The 20,750-nt window shown below is 42.1% G+C and overlaps 1 protein-coding gene across 3 annotated transcripts in view; it reads left to right on the forward strand.

Moving 5' to 3' along the window:
* The window catches only part of LOC146511989 (NACHT, LRR and PYD domains-containing protein 3-like), a 28,783-nt gene that overhangs the window by 3,606 nt on the left and 4,427 nt on the right, over positions 1-20,750 (forward strand). Inside the window, exons 3-8 of one of the 3 annotated variants that reach the window (XM_085171662.1) lie at positions 3,686-5,486; positions 5,591-5,764; positions 6,113-6,286; positions 7,819-7,992; positions 12,666-12,833; positions 17,087-17,254. In XM_085171662.1, coding sequence (XP_085027788.1) covers positions 3,686-5,486; positions 5,591-5,764; positions 6,113-6,286; positions 7,819-7,992; positions 12,666-12,833; positions 17,087-17,254 — 2,659 coding nt within the window. The remainder of the gene's footprint in view (positions 1-3,685; positions 5,487-5,590; positions 5,765-6,112; positions 6,287-7,818; positions 7,993-12,665; positions 12,834-17,086; positions 17,255-20,750) is intronic. The other 2 variants (XM_085171663.1, XM_085171665.1) reach the window with 2 other exon arrangements.

The following is a 20,750-nucleotide window of genomic DNA, read 5'->3' on the forward strand; positions in this document are numbered from 1 at the left end:
CTGCTAAGGAGACAAAACCATCAAAAATGAAGGGTTTAAAACACTTATCAGGTTCACTCGTGGTCACATTAGAGGGGCAGTTTAGCGACTTGACTAGGCCAACTCCTTTAGCTTGTTTTAATTGCTGGGGCACTTCTTTACGTTTAAGAGCCAAACACTCAGAAACTATATGCCGTATGTTCCCTTTCTTTGGCTTCAAGTTCAAGACGAGCCAAACGTACCTTTAAGCGTGCACCAACACTGGGATTACTGGATTCGACAGAGAAGGGCTCAAACCGTGGAAGAGAGGCTGGGGGTTTTCCCCCACCTGGTTTGACCACAGTAGGTGTCACTGTCCTCTCCTCAGCACAAACCTCAGGCTGATCAGAGGTTTCAAAGACCGACGCTGCATCCCTAGTGTCCGCGTCCAAAGGGAACACACCTTTCCCAACCAACCCACTGACCACAAGAGACTTTAACTCGCTCTTCTTCATGGTCTTAGCCACAGGGATTTCATAATGCGCGGCAACAGCACATAAATCCTCCTTCCTACATGCATCAAGCTGGTCTAATGCAGGCTTAGCTATAAAATCACCCAGGCTAAACTGTGCCATATTCAAAATTTATCCCGGACGAGCCCCCACTTACTTCACACCCGATCAGATTTGCACACTGTTAGACCTCTGCCTTACCACAACATACTTCAAATATAACAAAGGCTTCTACAGACAAAAACATGGCTGTGCCATGGGCTCCCCCGTGTCACCTATTGTAGCCAACCTTTACATGGAGGAAGTGGAAAGGAAGGCTCTTGGCTCTTTCAAAGGAAGACTACCCAGCCACTGGTACAGATATGTGGACGACACCTGGGTCAAAATCAAGACACAAGAAGTGGAATCCTTCACTGCGCACATCAACGCTGTGGATAAAAACATCAAGTTCACCAGGGAAGACACAAAGGATAACTGTTTGCCTTTCCTGGACTGTGCTGTGCACATTGAAGAGAATGGCAACCTCAACAACGAAGTTTACCGGAAGCCCACACACACGGACCAGTACCTTCTGTTTGACTCCCATCACCCTCTGGAACACAAACTTGGAGTAATTAGGACCCTACACCACCGGGCAGAACATGTTCCCTCTAAGCCTGAAGGAAAAAAGAAGGAACACACACATGTAAAGGAAGCACTCAAAACGTGCGGCTATCCTAAATGGGCATTTATAAAGTCAGCAAAGAGGCACAGAAAAGAAGATCAGACACCAGTGAGGGAGGATAAGAAGGACAGACGCAACAACATTGTCATCCCCTATGTAGCCGGTGTATCAGAAAAACTCAGGAGAGTTTTCTCCAAGCATGACGTCCCGGTGCATTTCAGACCCAGCAACACGCTCAGACAAAAACTGGTTCACCCGAAAGACAAAACTCCAAAACACAGACTTAACAATGTGGTGTTTGCTGTACAGTGCAGCGAGGAATGCCCAGACCTCTACATTGGAGAGACCAAACAGCCAGCTCACAAGCGCATGGCACAACATAGAAGGGCCACCTCCACAGGACAAGACTCAGCTGTCCATCTGCATCTTAAGGATAAAGGACACTCTTTCGAGGATGCCAATGTTCACATTTTGGACAGAGAGGACAGATGGTTTGAAAGAGGAGTGAAAGAAGCCATCTATGTCCACTGTGAGCCACCATCTTTGAACAGAGGCGGTGGTTTACGACACCAACTGTCTGCCATCTATAATCCAGTTTTGAGTTCCCTCCCCAGACGCCTTAACGCCCACTCACATCCTGGGCCATCTGACCTCATGAATTCGCATGATAAAGTGGGGCCAGGTTTCACAATGAGCTCACCCGAAACCCTGGCTGATTGGGACCCACACCCAGTTTCACACCTTGGCTCAGGCGATTAGAGGATCATCAGGGCGTCCTTTTGTCCCTCTGTGGGGGGAGACTCCCACTAGGTTTAAATCTGGGACTCCCCACCATTTGACCTTAGAACTGAAGAAGCTTCTCGGATGAGAGGTGAAACGTCTTCAAGCAACTTAAAGAAGTCCAGACGCTTTTCTTTGCAAGCTCCTTTGACTACGATGACCTGGATGACTGAGAACCTTCACAGATAATCTCTAGCTCTCTTCGCCAGCATGTCTTTATCCTGTCTTCCTTCTCTCACTCCAACCGGTCACAGCACTCCAACCATACCCAGAGATACCTAAACACCTTCATTTTGGGCAGCAACTTGTCCCTGAACTGGAATGAGTATTCCACCTTTTTCTGGCTAAAGACCAGGCTGGAAACCACCACCTGATTAAGCCAGCAGAACCACATCGTCTGCAAAACATAGAGATAAGATTCTGAGCCCATCAAAGTCAAAGCCTGCTGCCATCTAGCATGTCTAGAAATTCTGTCAATAAAAACTGGCAAGACAGTTTAGCCTAACTCTAACACATTTTCACAAAGAACCTCCAACAGGATACTTTGAGGGACGTCATTGAATGCCTTCTCCAGGTCCACAATACACATGTAGATTGGCTGGCTGAAAACTCCCAGACACCCTCAAATATCATTGAGAGGATAAAGAGCTGGTCCAGTGTTCCATGACCAGAAAAAAACCCCATATTGTTTCTACCATATCTGAGGCACTAATGGATGAACTCCTCTTTCCAATCCCATGACATAGACCTTGCCACAGAGTCTGACAAGTGTGATTCCCTTGTAGCTGGAGCACACCCTCTGCTGAAGTCCCACAGGCTAACCAAGCCCAACAGGACTTCTTCAGCTTGATAGCTGTATTCACCTTCAGTGTCCACCATCTAGTTTGGGGATTACCACACGACAGGCACCAACTACCTTGCGACTGCAGCGCCTTGCAAAACTCCAGGTGTTGATCAGTTGACAGCTCAGCTCCTACTCTTCACCTGAATGTCCAGAACATGTGGCCACAGATTCGATGATATGGTTACCAAATCAATCATAAGATAAGATAAGATAAGATAAGATAAGATAAGATAAGATAAGATAAGATAAGATAAGATAACCTTTATTAGTCCCACATATGGGAAATTTGGTCAAGGGTCATATACCTGTGACCTGTGACCTAGCTAAAACTAACAGTTTTGGCAGTATGTCACTGGTGTGTCATTCAGGCTTTCTGGCATATCTAGAAGGTAGAGAGGGACAGAGACAGCTCCTTGTCAAGAGGCTAGCAGACATACTACTCCAGGTAGTGAATAAACACTTGATGAATTGTACCAGCATGCCCGACACAACTTTCCTGTTGATAATCTTGGCCATCATAATAAATTGAAATTGAAAAGAAAAAGCAGAGTGAAAAAGCCAAGTTAAGTGATACAACACTTGATTCTTGATCATGAATTTTCTGTACAGTATCTTCTCATTTGATTTGAGATATTAGGTAGACAGGCATGCTCTGTAGAGGTTTTTAAAACTAAGCTGAAGACACATTTGTTCACCCTATCTTACATGTCTTGATTCTATGCCTTCTAGTTTTTAAATTCTTACTGTTTTTAACTTGTATTGTGTTTTTTACTTGTATTGATATGTATCGCTTTTATTTATTTATCTTTTTAGTTTCAAATAGCTGTACAGCACTTTGTTTGAAAGTGCTTTATAAATAAAGTTATTATTATTATTATTATTATTATTATTATTATTATTATTTAATATTTTTTTTTCTTCTTTCAGAGATTCAGAGATTATGTCAGCACAAGTTCAAGTCAAATCTGAAGAAGGGGTTACAGTGTGTGTTTGAGGGGATTGCTAAAGCAGGAAACAAAACCATTCTGAATCAGATCTACACAGAGCTCTACATCATAGAGGGAGGGACTGCAGAGGTCAGTAATAAACATGAAGTCACTCAGATTGAAACAGCATCCAGGAAACTAGACAGACCAGAAGCAACAATTAGACAGGAAGCCATCTTTAGAGCCTCACCTGGAAGAGATGAACCAATCAGAACAGTGCTGACAATGGGAGTGGCTGGCATTGGGAAAACAGTCTTAGCACACAAGTTCACTCTGGACTGGGCTGAAGGAAAAACAAACCAGGACATCCAGTTCATGTTTCCATTTACTTTCAGAGAGCTGAATGTGCTGAAAGAGGAAAAGTTCAGCTTAGTGGAACTTGTTCATCACTTCTTTACTGAAACCAAAGAAGCAGGAATCTGCAGCTTTGAAGACTTCAAGGTTGTGTTCATCTTTGATGGTCTGGATGAGTGTCGACTTCTTCTGGACTTCCACAAAACTAAAATCCTGACTGATGTTACTGAGTCCACCTCAGTGGATGTGCTACTGACCAACCTCATCAGGGGGAAATTGCTTCCCTCTGCTCACCTATGGATAACCACAAGACCTGCAGCAGCCAATCAGATCCCTTCTGACTGTGTTTGTATGGTGACAGAGATCAGAGGGTTTACTGGCCCACAGAAGGAGGAGTACTTCAGGAAGAGATTCAGAGATAGGGAGCAGGCTGGCAGGATCATCTCCCACATTGAGACATCACAAAGCCTCCACACAATGTGCCACATCCCAGTCTTCTGCTGGATCACTGCTACAGTTCTGGAGAATTTCCTGAAAACCAGTGAGGGTAAAGATTTACCCAAGACTCTAACTGATATGTACAGCCACTTCCTGGTGCTACAAGCCAAAGGGAAGAAAGGCAAGTCTAATGGCGGAGCTGACAGAGATTCATGGTGGAGTCCCGAAATCAAGAAGATGATTGAGTATCTGGGAAAACTCGCCTTTGATCAGCTTCAGAAAGGAAACCTGATCTTCTATGAATCAGACCTGACAGAGTGTGGCATCGATATCAGTGATGCTTCAGTGTACTCAGGAATGTTCTCACACATATTTAAAGAGGAGAGCGGACTGTACCAGGACAAGGTGTTCTTCTTCACCCATCTGAGTGTTCAGGAGTTTCTGGCTGCTCTTTATGTCCATCTGACCTTCATCAACTCTGGAGTCAACCTGCTTAAAGAAAAAACATATCAGTTGTCTAAAGTTTTCAGAAACAAACATACAGCTAAACAGTTGTACAAGAGTGCTGTGAAGAAGGCCTTACAGAGTCCAAATGGACACCTGGACTTGTTCCTCCGTTTCCTCCTGGGTCTTTCAATGCTGAACAATGAGAGTCCCTCACAAGGCCTGCTGACACAGATAGGAAGTATCTCACAGAATAATCATGAAATAGTCCAGTACATCAAGAAGAAGATCAATGAGAACCTGTCTGCAGAGAAATGCATCAATCTGTTCCACTGTCTGAATGAACTGGATGATCGCTCTCTAGTGGAGGAGATCCAACAGTCCCTGAGATCAGGAAGTCTCTCCACAAATAAACTGTCTCCTGCTCAGTGGTCAGCTCTGGTCTTCATCTTACTGTCATCAGAAAAAGATCTGAACGAGTTTGACCTGAAAAAATACTCTGACTCAAATTCAGAGGAGGCTCTTCTGAGGCTGCTTCCAGTCGCCAAAGCCTCCAAGAAAGTGCTGTAGGTGGAGTTATTAATAATTTATTTAAGTTTAAGTTAAGTTAAGTTCCTAAAAAGTAAGAATTATATCTAAGTCTGTGTTTATTATTGCTTTTCTTTCTTAGGCTGAGGGGTTGTAACCTCTCAGAGAGAAGCTGTGAAGCTCTAGCCACAATCCTCAGCTACCCATCCAATAATGTAAAAGAGCTTGACCTGAGTGAAACCAGTTTGCCAGATTCAGGGATGAAGGTACTTTCCTCTGGACTGATGAGTACACACTGTACTTTAGACAGTCTCAGGTAAGATCTTAAACACTGCAGATTTGTGTAATTTCTTTCATGTCAACTTTCTTGCTCACTGTCAAGGACATCATCATGACATCATAAATTTTAGTGTATAGTCCATATATCAGTGTCCATACATGGATGTATCATGACAAACATTTGCAACAGATATATTTTTTACTGCTCTGTCATCAGATGAATTTATAAAATGAATAATTTATGTCTAACAAATCATGTAATATTAAGCACACTCACAAAATGTGCACACAATTTAGACATCAGAAATCAGTACTTTTGATTTATCCAGCACAAGGAGGGTTCATATTAATGTCAGTGGAACTAAGTGTACTATTTTTCATTCAGTTTAAGGAGTTGCAATTTATCAGAAATCAGCTGTAATTCTCTGGGCTCAGCTCTGATGTCCAACTCCTCATATCTGAAAGAGCTGGAGCTGAGTTCCAATGACCTACGGGATTCAAGAGTGGAGAAACTCTGTGGTTTTCTGGAGAGTCAAAAATGCAGACTGGAGACTCTGAGGTCAGACACCTTGTTTTAGCTGAGCACTGAGATGAATATAATGTAACAATGCTTTACCTGATAGATGTCATCAGTAACTATCAATCATAAATTAAACACTCAAATGAATGGTACACAGTATGTTTTTCATGAGGTAACAAGTGGAATTCTACTTTCATTATGAATGCACTTTAATTTTATGCATTTGCTAATGCTAATGATAAAATAGAAAACAAGAACCGGTGACATCAATAAATTATAGTTTATCTCAGTCTTTGCACTGCAGACTTGGGTTACACTGGAATTTTAAACTGTAATGTAGGTAATGTTAATGTTTATCTTTTGAAAGAGATGCTGAACTGGAATACATGTCTACAAATGGCTTTTATTAGAACTTCTACTGAATGTGGGGATGTGAAAATTATATTTTAGCATGATCATGTGTCCAAGTTCTCACCAAGTAAATTGCATGCCAACAAACACCTACTCTGAGGAAATGTCTCAACTTTTTGCTGCAAAATTCACCACAGTTCTTTCTATTTGCAATTAAAAATACCAGTGGGTTCACTTACCATGGTAAAAATATCAGTTGTTAGTGGCAATATTTATTTTTCACACATTTATAAAATACAGCCCAAATTTTCCAGTTCAATTTATTTATGCAGTGCCAAATCACAATAACAATCGCCTCAAGGCGCTTTATATTGTAAGGTAGACCTTACCATAATACATACAGAGAAAAACCCAATAATCATATGACCCCCTATGAGCAAACACCGGTGACATTGTGAAAGAAAAACTCCCTTTTAACAGGCAGAACCAGGCTCAGGAAGGGGCGCGGCGTTAAAGGGGCAGGACCTTCTTAAAAGTAGAGATAGTGTCTGTTTTCTGAATCCAAACTGGAAGCTGGTTCCACAGAAGAGGCCTGAAAACTAAAGGCTCTGCCTCCCATTCTACTTTTAAATACTCTAGAACCAACAGTAAGCCTGCAGTGTGAGAGCAAAGTGCTCTAATAGGGTGATATGGTACTACAAGGCCATTAAGATAAGATGGGGCCTGATTATTTAAGAACATGTATGTGAGGAGGAGGATTTTGAATTTAATTCTGGATTTCACAGGGAGCCGATGAAGAGAAGCCAATACAGGAGAAATCTGCTCTCTCTTTCTAGTCCCTGTCAGTACTCTTGCTGAAGAATTTTGGATTAACTGAAGGCTTTTCAGGGAGTTTCTAGGACATCCTGATAATAATAAATTACAGTACTCCAGCTTAGAAGTGAAAGAAAATTTAACAACTAAGAAGAAATTTTTTTTTATACACACCCATTTTGCACTGGGTGTGTATAAAATACTCAAACACAATATGCTGTGAAATACATTGACTTAATATGAGTAGTGAGTAGAGTTTCTCAAATACAAGTAAAGTCATCATATTTCCTTTGTTCGAAAACAGCTAGACTTCAGCATTTTTATTTTTTACAGATCGATTATAGAGCACTAAATGATTTCAAACATTAAACTTTGTATAATAAAGTAACATCTTTATTTATATACAGTTTATGGAACTGCTGCTTGTCAGAGATCAGCTGTGCTCTTCTGGGCTCAGCTCTGAAGTCTAATCCTGCACATCTGAGGGAGCTGGACATGAGTAAAAACAATCTGCAGGATCCAGGAGTGAATCAACTGTGTGGTTTTCTGGAGAGTCCACATTGTAGACTGGAGACTCTGAGGTCAGACACTGTGTATTAGCTCTGCTGAGATGAATATGTAGTGTGTGTGTGTGTGTGTGTGTGTGTGTGTGTGTGTGTGTGTGTGTGTATAGACGTTCAATTTACAGGAGAAAAAACGTTTTTTACAATCTTTTTTGGAAATCAAAAAACTTTGTTGATAGTTTAAGAAATGCTGTTAAACTGTTATACAGTTTGGGTTTTGCAATATTTTAGTGACTAAATTTACCCTAGAGACCCTAGAAACCAACTTTAAAGCAAATGCATAAGTCACCAGTGTGGTATTTACCAAGGAGATGCCCTGTCCCCACTGTTGTCATGCATAGATGTGAACCCAGATCATTAGTCAGATCATTAACAATAGTGGATACTAACTTCAGAATGGATCAAAAATTGGCCACCTCCTCTACATGGATGGATCTGTAGCAATGACATTTGAATGTCATTTGGACTGGAGAGGTTTAGTCGGATGGTAACCAAGAGACGAAAGGTAGTCAAAATGGAAGGGACTGCACTACTAGAAGGCAACATAGCAGACACTGAGGACATCTACTTGTACCTTGGAATCCCAAAGGCAAATAGGAACCATGAAGGGGTTGCAAGGAAAACCACGACCACCAAATACCTGCAGAGAGTAAAGCAAATGCTGAGGGGTCAGGAAGATTAACATTCAACACCTACATCCTGCTAGTCATCAGAGACCCTGCAAGGATAATAAGCTGGCCAAAGGAGAAGATAGAAGCTACTGGCATCAAGACAAGCGCCTTACCATGCATCGAGACCTAAGGAGCTTGAAAGGGAGTGACTAGGCTCCTTTAAGTTTTGCAAAGACGTTTCACCTCACGTCCAATATGCTTCTTTTGTAAAACAAAATGGTGGAGTCCCATGTATCTATTTAAACCCCAGTGGGAGCTGTCCCTTAAGCAGTTCATTGACCCTCTCATGCGCCTCATCACATAAGCCAAGGTATAAAAAACAGCATAGGTTATAAGCACTAAAGGTTTTGGGTGAAACCACTGTGAGACCTTGTCTCCCTATCATATTACCTATTGAGGTCACGTGACACAAGATGTGAGTGGGAATTGAGGCACCTGGGAAGGGATCTCAAAACTGCATTGTATGTGGCAGACACTTTTAAGCCACTCCCTCTGTTCAATGAGTTTTAGACACAGTGCACGCAAATCCTGTTTCACTGCTCTTACAAACTCTCTGTCTTCTCTGTCCAAAATGTGAACATTAGCATCCTCAAAAGAGTGACCTTTATCCTTTAGGTTCAAATGTTAAGCTTAGTCTTTTCCTGTCGATGTTGCCCTTCTGTTGTGCTATGTGTTTATGGAGGGGCTGTTTGGTTTCTTCAGTGAAGAAGTCTGAGAACTCCTCACTGCACTGCACAGCATACACTACGTTGTTTGTGTTTGGGAGTTTTGTCCTTTGGATAAGTCAGTTTTTGTCTGAGTGTGTGGCTGGGTCTGAGGTCCACTGGGATATAGTGATTGGAGAAAATTTGTCTGACAAACCTGCTACATAAGAGGTGACAGTGCTGTTCCATTTGTTAGTGTTTCTCTTTAGTTGGTGTCTGACCAGGACAAGGGTCAGTTGTCAAGAGTCAACACCAAAAGGATAATGGTCACTTTTTACTGGATGCCAATTGTTACGGTCATGGGTTGCTAGAAGGTTCTCCCTGTTGGAGAACGCTGTGTTTTTCTTTTCTTCTTTCTCTCCCTCTCTCTCCCCTCTTCCTCTTCCTGTCTTTCAAGTTCCAGGTGCCGCGGCTGAGTAGCGTTATGGCTTGTTAGCCATGGGAGGCTCTGAGCGCTGTGTGTGTATAGCGCTTCTGTTTTCTTTCTACGTTTGGAATACTGTGATAGTGAGAGAGAGCAGTGTAGGCTGGTAGGGGTTCTCTGACATTTTTGTTTGACCACAGTTTTCTCCTGTTTTGTGGACAGCCAGAGATGTCAGGTATTGTATTTTTTTTTTCTTGAGGGAAGTTATACCCCGTGTTTTGTTTATAGGAAGGGGGAGTGTTTTTGTTTGTTATTTTGGCCTCAGAGAGCCTGATGCTTTTAGTTTTCCAGCTTAGCTGTTGCAAGTTTATTCATTTTTTGCTTACCCCTCCAAGATTTGATGTGGGTAAGAATGAAACAGAATTAGAGGCATATTTTAATGTGTTTGAACATATTGCTATAGCCTTGCACTGGCCGAAAGAGGTTTGGCCTCTGCTGCATCAGTGTAAACCGGTGGGTAAGGCGCAGGGGGGGTGTGCGGCTCTCACCCTTAAGGACAGTTTAGTGTATGATAGGGTACGGAGTGCCATTCTCAAAGCATATGAATTAGTGCCTGAAGCTTACAGAAAGCATTTCCGGTCCCTCCGTAGGCCGCCCACGCAAACCTTTCTTGAGTTTGCAAGGGAAAAAGGAATATTGTTTGATAGGTGGAGTCAGGAGAATGGTTTTGTAGATTTTACGTCATGATCCTGGGTCCTTTTGACCCAGCGTTTTGTGTTTTCTATTATTGTAATTTTGATTCTGTTCTTCCTCGGTTAGTGTTCTTTTCTTTCTGCCCGTGTATACCTGTGTCTAGTCTGCATTTCTGAGTCTGTGTCATTACATGTATGTGTTTCCTGTTTTACTTTGAAGGTCTCTGTCTTATGTCAGTGTGTTCTGTTTACGTTTCCCCTACCTCGTCAGCTGTTATGTCCCCCAGGCGTGTTTCCCTCCTGTTTCCCATCCCCTGATTACTGGTATGTGTATTTATAGTGTGTGTTCACCCGTCCTCATTGCTGGTTGGTCTGTGTTGTTTCCCTCGGTCTCCCTGTGTCTCTCTGTGTATTTCCCCGGACCTCCCTGCATCTTCGTTTCTGGTTTGTTTTGTTAGTTTTGCCCAGTTTAGGTTTTCCAGTTTCATGTCCACCCGCACCGTTTGCTGTTTGTATTTTCTCTTGTCATTAAACTCACATGCACCCAAGCTGCCGCTTCCTGGTCCTAAATAATTCCCACACGGCTTTCCCTGGCAGACCGTGACATTTTAAGTCACTGGATGAGTTAATATTGCTGGAGGAGTTTAAGAACTGTGTTCCTGAGCAGACGGTGATGTATCTGAATGAGCAGAAGGTGGCTGCATTGCAGGAGGCAGCTGTCCTGGCCGAGGAGTTTGCCCTGACGCATAAAGCCATTTTTAATAAGGCTGAACCGTCCATTGGAGGACAGGCGGTGAAAACTCTGCCCCTTAGAGGCTCGTCGGGTGTTAAAACAGATAGACAGGGTTTTTACAGTCATAAGCCGGGGCATATAGTCTCTGATTGCCTAGCGCAAACAGCAGCAGCCAAAGGGGTGGGCCTAGTAGGGTCAAAGGGGGTAGTAGGTGACCCTGAGTTGTGTTTTAAACCCATTGAGTTCTTTCTTTGACCGGGCTGCCGGGAGACCAGAAGCCGGTCTGGATACTGAGAGATATGGGTGGATCACAGTCCTTCCTGCTGGCGGGAATCTTGCCGGTTGGGGCTGCCTCATATTGTAATACCAGTGTCATAGTGCAGGGGATTGGGATGACTTATATACCGGCACCTTAACATTGCGTCCATGTGCATTCAAAGTTAGCTTCTGGGTTTTTTGATGTTGCAGTGAGAGATTCGTTCCCTGTAACAGGTGTCGAATTTGTGTCGATATCGCTGGGGACAATATACATTCCCCAGGTGGTAGACAAGCCTAGTTGGATGCTTGAGGAGGGTGAGGCATTACACTCCCCTCCTGGGGCATTCCCAGTTGGTGCCCTCACCAGGGCCCAGATTTGGCAGGGGGGGAAATGATCCTTGGGGAGTCAGTTTTGGGACCGATCCTGGCCGAGAACAGGAGGGTGACTGCTGGTGGGTTGGTCCCTAAGTGTGCTCTGTGAATGCCAAAGTGGTGGCGGTAGTAAACTACCCTGTTCCTACCACCTGGTGGGAACTTAGGCGGTTCCTGGGCCTCGTGGGCTACCATCGGTGTTTCTGCCGGAACTTCTCAACCGTGGTGGCCCCTCTAGCCCGCCTCTGTAGCCCAAAGGAATCTTTTTAGTGGACCACTGAGTGCCAACACGTCTTTGATGGTGCTAAGTCCCTCCTGTGCAGTGCTGGCCGCCCCAGATTTCAGTAGAGCATTCAGCCTGGAGGTGGACGCCAGTGCCATGGGGGCTCCAGAAGGGAACCGATGACATCAATCATCCAATCTCCTACTTCTAGAGATGGGCTCTACTAGTTCAGGAAAACAACTTGGACATCAGACATAAAAAAGGGGTAGACAATATATTAGCGGATGCACTGTCCAGGGCACATCAGTGAACCACACAGAGCACTGGTTTTACTAGAGGTGGATTTTTATGGGGGAGGGTGTTACGGTCGTGGGTTGCTAGGAGGTTTTCCCTGTTGGAGAATGCTGTTTTTTCCTCCTCTCTCTCTCTCTCTCTCTCTCTCTCCCTCTTCCTGCCCTGTTTTTCAGGTTCTAGGTGCCATAGCTGAGAGTCCTTACGGCTTGTTAGCCATGGGATAAAAATGGCAGGCATTCTGCAGGCTTCAGCCGTTTGAAGTTTTACTTTACTGGACTTCTGTAAACTGAATCTGAATTTTCAGCTCCAAGCAAACTATAAAACACTGAAGAATTTCAAGCACATAACTAATTAACTTAAATCTTTCATTTATTATTCAGACTGGAGAATTGCAGGTTATCGGAGATCAGCTGTCTGGGCTTAGCACTGAAGTCCAATCCCTCCAACATGAGAAAGCTGTACCTGAATCAGAACAACCTGCAGTATTCAGGAGTGAAACAGCTGTCTGGCTTTCTGGAGGGTCGAAACTGTAGACTGGAAACACTGGGGTAAGATGCCCTGTTTATGTTGTGCAGAAATGAAAGTATATAACACAAGTTTGAGTAAGAGAAAGGGTTGTCTACCCCAGCATAGACTTTCCCAGGGAGGCTGAGATGTGTGATCCCCCTATATTTGGAGCATTCCTTCCATGGTATGACAATATCATCAGTTGAAGTCATCAGTGCTCCACCTGCACTGTGTATAGTGCAGGTGGAGCACTGATGCACTGAGGCAGTCTGAAAGTCTTTTTCCATGGCCTCCACGAACTCCTCCTTGACCCAAGTTTTTGTTTCTGTGACTGCCCAAGCTGCGTTCTGCTTGGCCTGTTGGTACCTATTGGCTGCCTCCAAAGTCCCACATGCTAACCAATCCAAATAGGACTGCTTCTTGAGCCTTATGGCTCCCTTCACCTCTGGTGCCCCCATCTGGTTTAGGGGTTACCACTATGACAGGCACCAACCTCCGTGTGGACGTTGTAGCAGCTTCAGTAATGGAGCTGAACATGATCTACTGATGATCTATATACCCAGTTTCCCTTGGAATTCTGTTGAATCTCTGTCAGAGGGGGAGTTAATGATCTCGAGGATGGGGGCCTCTGCCAGGTGTTCCCAGTGCACCTTCACTATACATTTAGTCTAAGCTGTCCAGCATCCTCCTCCGCTACCTTAGCCAACTCATCACAAGCTGTTGATCAGTTGATAGCTCAGCGCCTCTCTTCACCAAAGTATCCAGAACATATGGCAGCAGATCTGATGATATGATTACAAAATTGATAACTAACCTGCGGTCTAGGGTGTCCATGTGCACTGGACCAGGGTCCAGTGCTTAACGCTTTCAAGCAACTACCTCGTTCTAAACACGAACAAGACCGAGACCATAATCATAGCTCCTCCTGAGCTACATTCTAAAATTAATCAGGTTCTTGCCTCTTTCAGTTCTTCTGTCAAGTCAAATATATTCCATTAATCTTGGAGTAATATTTGACTTTTCTCTGGGCCTTGACTTTCATGTAATATCTTTGTCTTGTTCCTGTTTCTTTCACTTAAGAAACATCTCTAAACTGTGACATATGGTCTCTTCAGATGAACTGGAAAAATCTCATCCATGCATTTGTGTCATCACGTTTACTGTAATTGCCTGTTTACCAGCTTGGATAAATCATATTTCTCTCTCCTCCAGGCAATACAAAATGCAGCAGCCAGTCTACTAACTCGTTCTAGGAAGCGTGCTAACATTACTCCCATCTTATATTCTTTACATTGGCTTCCAATAGAGTTTAGAATTTGTTTTAAAATTCTTGTTCTATCATACATAGCATTACATGGCCAGGGCCCAGATTATTTATCCAAGCTTCATATAAAATACACTGCTGCTCATCGTCTCCGCTCATAGACTCAGAGTCTGTTGGTTGTTCCCCGTACACGACTGAAGACGAAAGGGGACAGAGCCTTTCAGTCTGTTGCACCAAGGCTGTGGAACAGTCTACCACCACAATTACATATGGTTGACTGTGGATTCTTTTAAAAAGCAGTTAAAAACTTTAATGTTCAAACAAGCATTTTGTTGATCTACGTATTTTATATTCTTCACATTATTTAACTTACATTTAACTTTTTACATTGTGTATAATATCGATTGATTGTACTGTTTATCTTAAACTTTGTGTACAGCGCTTTGTGACTGCCTGTCTGTGAGAAGGGCTTAATAAATAAACTTAACTTACTTTCTTATGGACACCATTATGTTCAAACATGGTGTTTGTCATGGACAAACTGTGGTTTGCGCAGAAGTCCAGTAACAGAACACTGCTTGGGTTCAGATCTGTCAGGTCGTTCCTCCCAGTCACACCCCTCCAGGTCTCACTGTCATTGCCTACATGAGCATTGAAGTGTCCCAGTAAGACAACAGAGTCCCAAGGTTAAGTACCCTTAAGCACCCCACCCAGGGACTTCAAGAAGGTCGGGCACTCTGAACTGTGGTTTGACACATAAGTGCAGACAACATTCAGGACCCATTCCCTGACCCTAAGGTGCAGGGAAAAAAACCCTCTCATCCACTGGAAAAAACAAAGGGGAAACTAGAATAGCCACCCCCAGCCCGCTGACTCTCACCAAGATCTACTCCAGACTGAGTCTAGCCAGGTGTCTGGTTTTGGAGCCCAAGCTGTGCATTGAGGTGAGCACGACTATATTTAGTCGGTACCTCTCAACCTCACGCAGTAGCTCAGGCTCCCTCCCCAGCAGAGAAGTGACATTCCATGTCTCAGTCACTAGTCTCACCAGGACCAATGGGAGACCCTATCAGGAGGGCAAAGCCCTTGAAAACACAGACAACTTACCCACTTGGATCCTTGGGACACACAAATCCATGCACCACAATGAGGTAGCGATTCACAAAAGGGTGTATATATACAGTGGGATGCAAAAGTTTGGACAACCTTGTTAATAGTCATTATTTCCCTGTATAAATCGTTGGTTGTTACAATAAAAAATGTCAGTTAAATATATCATATAGGAGACACACACAGTCATATTTGAGAAGTGAAATGAAGTTTATTGGATTTACAGAAATTGTGTAATAATTGTTTAAACAAAATCAGGCAGGTGCATAAATTTGGGCACTGTTGTCATTTTATTGATTCCAAAACTTTTAGAACTAATTATCGGAACTCAAATTGGCTCGGTAAGCTCAGTGACCCCTGACCTACATACACAGGTGAATCCATTAATGAGAAAGAGTATTTAAGGTGGTCAATTGTAAGTTTCCCTCCTCTTTTAATTTTCTCTGAAGAGTAGCAACATGGGGGACTCAAAACAACTCTCAAATGACCTGAAGACAGAGATTGTTCACCATCATGGTTTAGGGGATGGATACAGAAAGCTGTCTCAGAGATTTAAACTGTCTGTATCCACAGTTAGGAACATATTGATAAAATGGAAGACCACAGGCTCAGTTCAAGTTACGGCTCAAAGTGGCAGACCAAGAAAAATCTCGGATAGACAGAAGCAACGAATGGTGAGACCAGTCAGAGTCAACCCACAGACCAGCACCAAAAACCTACAACATCATGTTGCAGCAGATGGAGTCACTGTGCATCGTTCAACCATTCGGCGCACTTTACACAAGGAGATGCTGTATGCGAGAGTGATGCAGAGGAAGCCTTTTCTCCACCCACAGCACAAACAGAGCCGCTTGAGGTATGCTAAAGCACATTTGGACAAGCCAGCTTCATTCTGGAATAAGGTGCTGTGGACTGATGTAACTAAATTGAGTTATTTGGGCATAACAAGGCATGCATGGAGGAAAAAGAACACAGCATTCCAAGAAAAACACCTGCTACCTACAGTAAAATATGGTGGTGGTTCCATCATGCTGTGGGGCTGTGTGGCCAGTGCAGGGACTGGGAATCTTGTAAAAGTTGAGGGACACATGGATTCCACTCAGCATCAGCAGATTCTGGAGACCAATGCATCTTTCAACAAGACAATGACCCGAAACACTGCTCTAAATCCACTAAGGCATTCATGCAGAGGAACAGGTACAACATTCTGGAATGGCCTTCCCAGTCCCCAGACCTGAATATTATTGAAAATCTGTGGTGTGAGTTAAAGAGAGCTGTCCATGCTCGGAAGCCATCAAACCTGAATGAACTAGAGATATTTTGTAAAGAGGAATGGTCCAAAATACCTTTAACCACAATCCAGACACTCATTGGAAAGGCGGATCTACTAAATATTGATTTCATTTCTTTTTTGTGGTGCCCAAATTTATGCACTTGCCTGATTTTGTTTAAACAATTATTGCATGCTTTCTTTAAATCCAAAAAACTTTATTTCACTTCTCAAATATCACTGTGTGTGTCTTCTATATGATTTATTTAACTGACATTTTTTATTGTAACAACCAGTGATTTATACAGGAAAATAATGACTATTAACAAGGTTGCCCAAACTTTTGCATCCCACTGTATATGTGTGTGTGTTTGCACATGTTTAAATCCATGCATAGTTGAAATTTCAACACCTTTATTTTTTATATACACATACATACATATATATCTCATAGGAACATCATCTTAATATTTCCATATTTAGTGAAACAGCAGCATACAGTCATTAATTTTTTTCACTCATTGTTTTGTTTATATTTTGGTATTTGTTATACTTCATTTAGAATTTTAATTTTCAGCTTCTGTGTTCAACTTCTACATTCTGGATCTTGTTCATCTCTAAACAGATAATATTTCCTATGCTTTATTCAGATTGAGGAGCTGCAGTTTGTCAGAGATCAGCTGCCTGGTTGCAGCTCTGAAGTCTAACCCTTCCCATCTTAAACATCTGGACCTGAGAGGGAACAAGCTGCAGGATTCGGGAATGAAACAGTTGTGTGGTTTTCTGGAGAGTCGGCAATGTAGACTGGAGACTCTGAGGTCAGAAACTGTGTTTTAGTTGTGCTGGCACTAAACTGACAGAGGACTGATATGATACTGAACCAGAGTATTTTGACTGTTTCAGTCCAAAAGCTACACATTTAAAACCCTAATATAAGAGAAGTCTTCAAAGTGATAATTTACTCTGACTTTTACCTTCTTTTTTTTGTCAGGAAGAATTCAGACCAGAGCTGAAACTAGACATTCTTTTTCTATTGGTTAATCTCTGAAGTATTTATGATAGTATTATGGCCATTGTAGGTAAAGCCAATAAAAAGAAAAAGAGAAAACCATTATAGGGACAGGAGGTATATTATAAAGTGGTACATTATTTACAAAAACAGGCAGAAAACAAGATCAGGGAAAACGAGAGATGTGTGGTCAGGAATGAAAAAGATCACAGAACAAGAACCATTAATTAAACCATGGGAAACCTAAATAGAGCCAATGTGTTTAACACCTTAAGTCTCCACTGCCGCCATATATAATTCACTCTCCTACTTCGGTTCCTCCCACACAGAATGCACCACCATTTCCTCAATATCTCCTCACACATCAGAAAACAGAGTCTGTCTATTTCTGCATGGCTGACAATTTTTAGCAGTGAGATGAAGAGACAGTTGGAGGCACTAAGCCAGAACAAACCTGTTGGTTCAAACAGGATAAGTCACAGGTCCTGAAAACCTGCACTAATCATCTGTGCAGACTTTTACAGCACATCTTCAATCTTAGTTTGAGCCAGGAGAAGATACCATTACTCTGGAAAACATCCTGTTTTGTCTCAATATTGATGAACTCTGCCCCATCTGCCCTCTATTGCACACTTGTTACCTTAACATCTTACGTCATTACATTTTTTTTTTAAACAAACTCGGCTTGGCCAGTCTTAGGCTCCAGAGTGCTACCTCTCTTGACCGATGGCAGTTAGCTTTCTCAACTTTTAAGTTGAGGAGTTACCAAATTGTGTTTTTTTGAAAATCATGTACTATGATTATGTATTTCATCTGGATACTGCAACTGAGCAGAAAAAAATATGGTGTCTTTAACAGTATTGCTTTCTTAAAAAAATACAAGTAAGCCATAGTATAATTTAGCTTATTTGAAAGCAAAGAAAGTTATAGATATTTCTATAGTTTGAACACCTTAACACTAATCTGGCTGCCTTGTTCTTGACTAACTGAAGTCTGTTCAGATCTGTCTTATTAGCTGCTGACCAAATGATTGAACAGTACTCTAGATGAGATAATACTAGTGCATTAATGACACCTTTCATAATTGAAGAAGTAATATAAAAGGAGCATTTCCTAGCCATAGCTATGCACTGTCCCATTTTCTTAATAACATAGTCAATGTGCTGAGACCATGAAAGGTGGTGGTTTATGGTAACACCAAGTAATTTAATCTGGGTCACCTGTTCTCGTACCATTCCAGCTATGGAAAGATTTAGTTGTGGGTTAGTTGTGACTAAGCGTACTCTACTTCCTATTAACATAGATTTTAGATGTTTAAAATCCTGTTGATTTTACTTAGCCAGTAAAACACGTTCAGCAAACATTGTTGCAATACATTGGTCAATTCAGAGTTGCCACTGGCTGAATAAAACATGGTGGAATCATCAGCATACATTACAAGATGAGATTTATCCAAGACATACGGCAGATCATTCGTGAAAACTGAATAGAGAAGTGGACCGAGGCAGCTGCCTTGGGGTAGACCACAGTTCACCACCACCAGCAGTGGTGTGGCAATAACCACCTTACCCTAAAGATGACAGCCAAGAAGAAAAAGACATGGTGAGATTTTTTTGGAGGCCCAAGCCTGAGTTGAACACCATTTCTAACCTTGGAGAAATGGTAAATTTTTGTGGAGGGCTTCATATACCTGGGTGTTCACCTATTAATTGACTGGACTGGAAGCGTGTCATTGACTCATTGAGGAAAGACTATTGTAGTCTTCTTCTTCTGGAGGAAGCGTAATTTAAAAAACAATTAAAAAAAACTAAACAAAAAACATTTACAAATAATTTTTAATGTAGTGCAATCTGTTGCTAGTGAAATTTCCTTTGCAGCTATCTGTTGAGATAACAGCTTTAGAGTCATACCACCAGATAGTGTAAAATGCTAATTTGACGTGCAATATACTGCTAACAATATTCAGCCCATCCAAATAATTGAATTCAGGTGTTCCAATCACCTCCAGTTCCCCGGGTGTATAAAATCAAACACCTAGACATGAAGACTGCTTTTGTAAACATTTGTTACAGCAAAGTGAAAGTGCTAAAAATCGATTCTGTTTATCTGGACATAGGATTTTCAGTGGAAGAAACATTTCGTCACTCATCCAAGTGACTTCTTCAGTCTCAGCTGACTGCAGGTTTCCAACCTTATAAACAGTACATTTGCATAGTGACAAACTAGAACCACTGAATGAACATTGGGCTGTGAGGTCAGTTTCATGATGATTAGTATTTAAATTGTCATGTCCATGGATCACTGGCCATGAGTACCATTCACAGACAGTTGGGAATCGCTGAAGTTACAGCATTGTAAGATGGTCACTAAAAAGGCTATGCCCAGATGAACAGAATCAATTCTTTGGGATTTCCTTACATAGATGATTGAGCATGCATCAAGACAAAGTGGAAGTGATTGAACATGGCAGCAAATGAAGTCAAAGTGGGGTTAGTGGTTTTTCAGGAGTTGAGATTGTTCCCCTTGTTTTAGTGAAAGGAACTCTTAATGCTTCAGCATAACAAGACATTCTAGACAATGTTATGCTCCCAATTTTGTGGGAAAAGTTTGGTGATGGCCCTTTCTGCTCCAACATGACTTCTCACCAGTGCAGAAACTAAGACACATAAAGACATGGATAAGTGAGTTTGGTGTGGAACAATTTGAATGGCCTGTACAGAGTGCTGACCCCCTGAATTCTTGAAACAGCTTTATTACTACAGTTGCAGGCAACTAAAATACAAAGAACTGAAGTAAACATACACTGAGAAATATTAGCAATGAAACTACACTGGACACTAACAGGACACACAGCTGGCGAAAAAAGGGAGATCATGACAATGGACAGCTAGAGATACAGACAATATAAACAGGAGAGGAAACAGGGGAAGCAAAAATGATCATGATGCATGGAGGACAAGTGGCTATCAGAATAAAACAGAAAACAGATGATATACACAAGGAAAGGGGAAACAGACACTGATTTTGACTAAACATGGAACCAGAGAGAGACAACAAGGCCTGAAAAAGTATAATTAAACTCAGTACTACAAAACAATAAAACAGAAAATTAACACAAGACACTGACAAAATAAAGTACAGATTGCAGAGACACAACCTCGACACACACAAAGAAAGGGAAAAACACAGAGACAAAACTGACAACACAAGGAGGGACATGGGGGAGGCATAATAACAGAAACCTAAACCTAGATAACAAACTAACCTGGGGATACACAGAGGGATTACAAAGAATAAAAATGAAA

This window comes from Neolamprologus multifasciatus, chromosome 9, assembly GCF_963576455.1.
Source record: "Neolamprologus multifasciatus chromosome 9, fNeoMul1.2, whole genome shotgun sequence".
Classification (NCBI taxonomy): domain Eukaryota; kingdom Metazoa; phylum Chordata; class Actinopteri; order Cichliformes; family Cichlidae; genus Neolamprologus; species Neolamprologus multifasciatus.